The sequence below is a fragment of the Sinocyclocheilus grahami genome, unplaced genomic scaffold (genome assembly GCF_001515645.1).
Source record: "Sinocyclocheilus grahami isolate Dianchi unplaced genomic scaffold, SAMN03320097.WGS_v1.1 scaffold858.1, whole genome shotgun sequence".
Classification (NCBI taxonomy): Eukaryota; Metazoa; Chordata; class Actinopteri; order Cypriniformes; family Cyprinidae; genus Sinocyclocheilus; species Sinocyclocheilus grahami.
The window spans coordinates 380,525-386,053 of NW_015506037.1; the positions used below are offsets into that span (position 1 = coordinate 380,525).

At 42.9% G+C, this 5,529-nt stretch overlaps 1 protein-coding gene across 1 annotated transcript in view; it reads right to left on the reverse strand.

The window, feature by feature from the left end:
* Positions 1–5,529, reverse strand: part of LOC107563131 (monocarboxylate transporter 10-like) — a 47,109-nt gene that overhangs the window by 38,645 nt on the left and 2,935 nt on the right. Inside the window, exon 3 of the mRNA XM_016247920.1 lies at positions 3,569–3,836. Coding sequence (XP_016103406.1) covers positions 3,569–3,836 — 268 coding nt within the window. The remainder of the gene's footprint in view (positions 1–3,568; positions 3,837–5,529) is intronic.

Below are 5,529 nucleotides of genomic sequence, written 5' to 3' on the forward strand. Positions count from 1 at the left end.
TTACTCCAGTCTTCAGTGTCACATGATCTTCAGAAATCAGTATAATATGCTGCTCTGCTGCTCAAGAAACATTTCTGATTATTATTATTATGTTGTTGTTGTTGTTGTTGTTGAAAGCATCTGAGTAGTATTTTTTCAGGTTTCTTTGATGAATAGAAAGTTCAGCAGAAATATAATACAGCATTTATCAGAAATATAAATCTTTTCTAACATTATAAATGTCTTTATCATCACTTTTGATCAATATAAAGCATACTTGCTAAATAAGAATATTAATTTCTACAATTTTTCCCCCAAAAATAAAATGATACTGACTGCAAGCTTCTGAATGGTATAGTGTATAATGTTACAAAAGCTTTTTATTTCAGATAAATGCTGATCTTTGGATCTTTCTGTTCATCAAAGAATCCTGAGAAAGATGTACTCAACTGTTTTAATTATTATTAATAATAATAATAATAATAAATGTTTCTTGAGCAGCATATTAGAATGATTTCTGAAGATCATGTGACACTGAAGACTGGAGTAAAAATGTACAAATTAGGGGTGTGCCGATCCGATATTCAGTATCGGTATTGCTCCGATACTGCCACTTTCTGCCGGATCGGGGTATCGGTCAGACAAGACTGATCCAAATCCGATATAGTGCGTATACTATTCTGTGTTATTGTTAAGCCCCACGAAAGGCACAAAACATTATAAAGCACCATAAAGTTTCCATACACTATATTTCAAGTGTTCTGAAGCCGTTCCATAGTTTAATGTGAGGTACAGATGAATATTTAAGTCCTTAAATTCAAGTTCACGTAAACTCTTCTCTCCGCGGCGGCTGTCTGTCATCCTCCATTCAGCGTTCAAGCTGCGCATCGCGTTCGGTTAGGACAGTCAAGACGACGAAACTTGATCTGCAGATAAAGATCAATGGTTTTGCATATAAGGATTTTATCTTGCTGGAGTTTAGTGCTAATTCTAAATCATGTTACTTTCTACCAGGTGTCTGTTAGAGTTAACTACACTGGCGTACAGAGCACTGTGAATAGATCTTCACGCACACAGTAACTAAAATGTAAAACTGTTAAAAGAAAAGGCTCAATAAACTATCGCACAGATATAATACACTACGCATCAAAACCCTCTTCACTTTGTGCTTTGAGCTTCTCTATGCGGAGTGCTGTGACTCTGTGTTGCTTCTAGCGCATCATTCTGTGCACGGGATGCGCATGAGCACTTGGTGCCGCTCCGTATTGGAGCCTTTCATGTTATAATAGGGTACTTTTGTGCAATGAAAGATTGTTAATAGCCTTTCTTGTTCTGTCTTATCTATCATATGTTGCTGCCTCATTACTGTGCTATAAATGTAAAAGAAATGTATTTAATTTATTGCATATATTTATATATAATTATATTTACTTTTCATGAATGTATATTACAATACAAAGAGCAATGTGTAACATTTTACCAGATTACACCAATTTACTTACATTTGTTCCCCACTAAATAACGTTTTTTCTCTAAATGTTTAGATTTTATAAAACTATTGTGAACTCATCATTTTTGTAGATTAACTTTTGCTGCTGAATTATCCATTAACCTAGTATTTTTCTCATAGATTATGATTATATATATTTTTTTATTTATTTATTTATTTATTTTTATAATGAAGTTGTCTATATTTAGTAGATTGTGTGTAACACAAAAGAGTGATGATCAGGTCAACACATAATCGAAATATAGAAATTTAAAAAAATTATATAGAAATATTATTAAGTATAGAAAAAAAAAACTGTGCTTGTATCGGATCGGTATCGGTATTGTTCGATACTAAGAACTTAAAAAGTGGTATTGTGCCACCCCTAGTACAAATGCAATAAAAAATATTGCAAGTATCGGCAAGTACCAAAAATAAAAGTATCGTATCGGGCGAGTACTGGAAAAAGTGGTATCGGTGCATCCCTAGATCAAAGTGAAGTGAGTTTATGCTTAAAGCAAGAATAAATATCTGGCAATGAAAAAATCAGCTTCACTGAAAGGAAAACACATTTTCATACCCAATTTCAGATATTAGTTCTTGTTTAAAGCATCAACTCGCTTTATTTGGTTCAATTTACGAAACAAGACTTCATATGTTAATTTTGCATCTCAAATAAATGTACCTTGATTTAAGAACATTTGCATATTTATATGAAAAAATACAGAGGAAGGTTTTTTTTTTTTTGCAATACATGTAACATTTAATGAATTCAAGACTTTCTGCTCAGAGTTTCTAAGGCTTTAATTTGTCTTTCTGATACAGTTTTAAGAGCTGAAGAAACCCTGGCATGTGAGAGAGCTGTATGACGTCCCTGCAGCAGCATCAGATCTTCATCACTGGTTTGGGCCTTCTGCTAACTATCACCCCACCGACAGCATCACAGACGCTTCTAGACTTTCCTGCAGTCATGTGAAGTGAGAGTATGTGCACTTTAATGAGTAAACGAGTGATCTACAGGGCAGACGAATCATTGACAGAAACACAGGCGTGACGTGACTGAGAAGGAAACACACGCTCCTCGTAGTCTTCTGGTGTGATCTGTCAAACAGCTTTGATCGTTTGGGATGTAAAAATCTAATTTCACTGCATTCACCTCAGTAACAATAACTCAACAATTACAACATGTCGGCTCATAAATGCATACAGCTCTGCTCCTCTCTAGGTATAACTACACTGTCATGGAATATGAACATGGGGCTAGTTGTCACACAGTGAAGTTGTTAAAGTTTCTCTGGCAGTGCTTGGCCAAAACTGTCTAAAATGGGACTGAGTCTGTCCTCTAAACTAGAATTGCATCTTCATCTCTGGTTTTCAAAGTTTGATACAGCAACTGATATGCTGACACGGCCCGGCCCTTCATACAACCACCGTAGCATACGAAAAACTGGTCAGACTGCCGAAAGCTGGCCGAATGGTCAATGTAAATCCTCAAAGCCCTGACGGGGCACACCGAATCTGAGCGTCAGCATCACACAAGGTCGATGACTCAGAAGACAGGGCAGACAGTGAAACAGTCTGCACTCTGAAGGGAGTAGATAGCGATTTAGGCACGTAACACAGTCTCGGCCGGAGAATGACACTACAGTCACCGGGTCCAAGGCAAATACAATCGCTATCCACAGAATACGCTTGTAAACCCCCTACGCGCTTAGCCGAAGCAAGGACAAGAAGAAGTGCAGTCTTGAGAGATTATTATCCATTTATAGCAATGAATGCCAAAGGCTCGAATTGTGGCTGTGAAAGAGCTCTTAATAACACCACCTCTAGGTCCCAGGGAGGGACTGAAGGCGGACGTAGGGGGTGCAATCTCCTCGCACTCTTAAAACTCACCACCAGCACGTGCCTACCGATCGATTGCCCGCTCAGTGGGGAACGAAACGAGGCAATAGCGGCCACATAGACTTTCAGTGTTGACGGCGGACAACCATTATCCAGCCTGTACTGAAGAAAATGCAGAACATCCGACACGGAGCAAGCCGCCGGGTCAATGTGAACATCACAGCACCACAAACACTCCCCATTTTAGAGCATACAAACGCCTCATGGAGGGTGCCCGCGCCTCCGAGAGTATGTCAAGCACACGAGAATGCAGGGCGGTCAGCTCCTCTGATATCCCTGAAGCAGCCACACATGAAGGCTCCATATCTCTGGGTTCGGGTGCCACACCGAGCCACTCGTTTGAGACAGCAGATCCTACCTGATGGAGATCGGCCAGGGCGGTGCCACCAGCAGCTCTGTCAGGGGTCCTGGAACCAAGGCTGGTTCGGCCAGTTCGGGTCAACGAGTATCCGAAGTCCCCTCCTCCCTGATTTTGCATAACACCAGCGGCAATGTCTTGATCGGAGGAAAAGCATACAGCCTGGCTGCTGGCCAGCACGATGTCACAGCATCTCCTTCCAGCGGGGAGTGAGACAGAGAGAAGAACAGCGGGCAATGCGCATTCTCGCTCGTCACGAACAAGTCCACCTCCACTGTTCAAAGCAGCCCCAAAGCATCTGAACTGGCTCAGCATGCAACCTCCACTCTCCTTGATACATCCCCTTCCTCGAAAGCATGTCCGCCTTGCATTTCAGGAGACCAGGGATGTGCGCTGCTCTGATGGAGAGAAAGTGACTGTTCGCCCATAACAGGAGATTCGCTGCCTGCTTGTACAACACCATGGAGCACACACCCCCCTTGGTGATTTATGTACAAAACCACAGACATGTTGTTGGTGCGAATCAGTACCAGGCCGCTGTTATAGCTGTGGCCGAAAATCCTTTAGCGCTAAGAACACTGCTTCCAGCTCCAAGTGGTGGAGGTTCTGACCACAGCCCCGTAGCCGGCATGCCTTCGCACACTGCAGTCGATGCATCCGTCATGACCACAATGGGCGACATCACCAAGCCCAGGGGAACCCCCCGGCTAAAGAAATCCGGGTTGCGCCACAGCCTCAGAGCTTTGACCGCGATGCGCAAACGGCCCGAAGTCCACGCCCTCCATGGGACTCGAGATTTCAGCCATAACTGCAGCGGGCGCATGTGTAGTAAACCCAGATGATATACCACTGCTGCTGCTGCCATGAGTCCCAGCAGCCTCTGAAATTCCTTCAAGTGAACAGAGCTGCCCAGTCTGAAATAGCGCATTGAAGAGGCGGGCGCGCATCTCCACCGAGTTGAAACACACTCCCAAATATGTAATGGACTGACTCGGGGCAAGAATGCTCTTCTGTATGTTGACACATAGCTCTAGGGACTCCAGCAGTGTGTCTATAAGGCTGACTAGTGTGTCCCATTAATGCGCTAAAATCAGCCACTCATCCAGATAGAGATTACGCATCCCGCTTGGTCTGAGGGGCGCGAGAGCGTCCATGCACTTCGAGAAAGTGCGTAGGGCTAAAGCCAGCCCAAATGGGAGAACAGAGTACTGGTACGCTGTGCCCTCGAAAGCAAACCTCAGAAAGCCTCTGTGATGCGGAGCTATTTGAATGTGAAAGCTCAGCAGTCACGTAACTACAGGTGGGCCTGGGCCCACCCACCTGTCAGTCAGGCCCACCCAAGTCAGTTGCTTCAGAAGATAGCCTAATCATTGTGAATTCTGTTGCAATAATCACAATACTTTACCTATAAAAATAAAGTGTTGTTGCTTTTTCTTGTTTGCCATATAATGATGAAGATAAGTTTGCGAACATCCCCTTAGCTACAGCAGAGATCGCTGGATGCCGTTACATATGCCTTTGTCCATATTAGGGTTTTCCTGGCATGTCACGTTACTTCTATGAGTCCATTTTGAGCTTTCTGCGTGAGAGCGCCCTCCGGCTTCGAGTATGAATGAAACATCCCTGCATATTCCACGCTCAAGGAGCTGAACACCTCTGCTAGTGCTAACGTTAATTCACATATTTCTCCATCACCAGCAGCACTCCATTCTCTAAAGGCTACCACACCCACCTACACACCAGTGTACAGGTACAAAAATCTACATTTTCCTAACGTTAGTTACCTAGTGTCTGTTGTTTA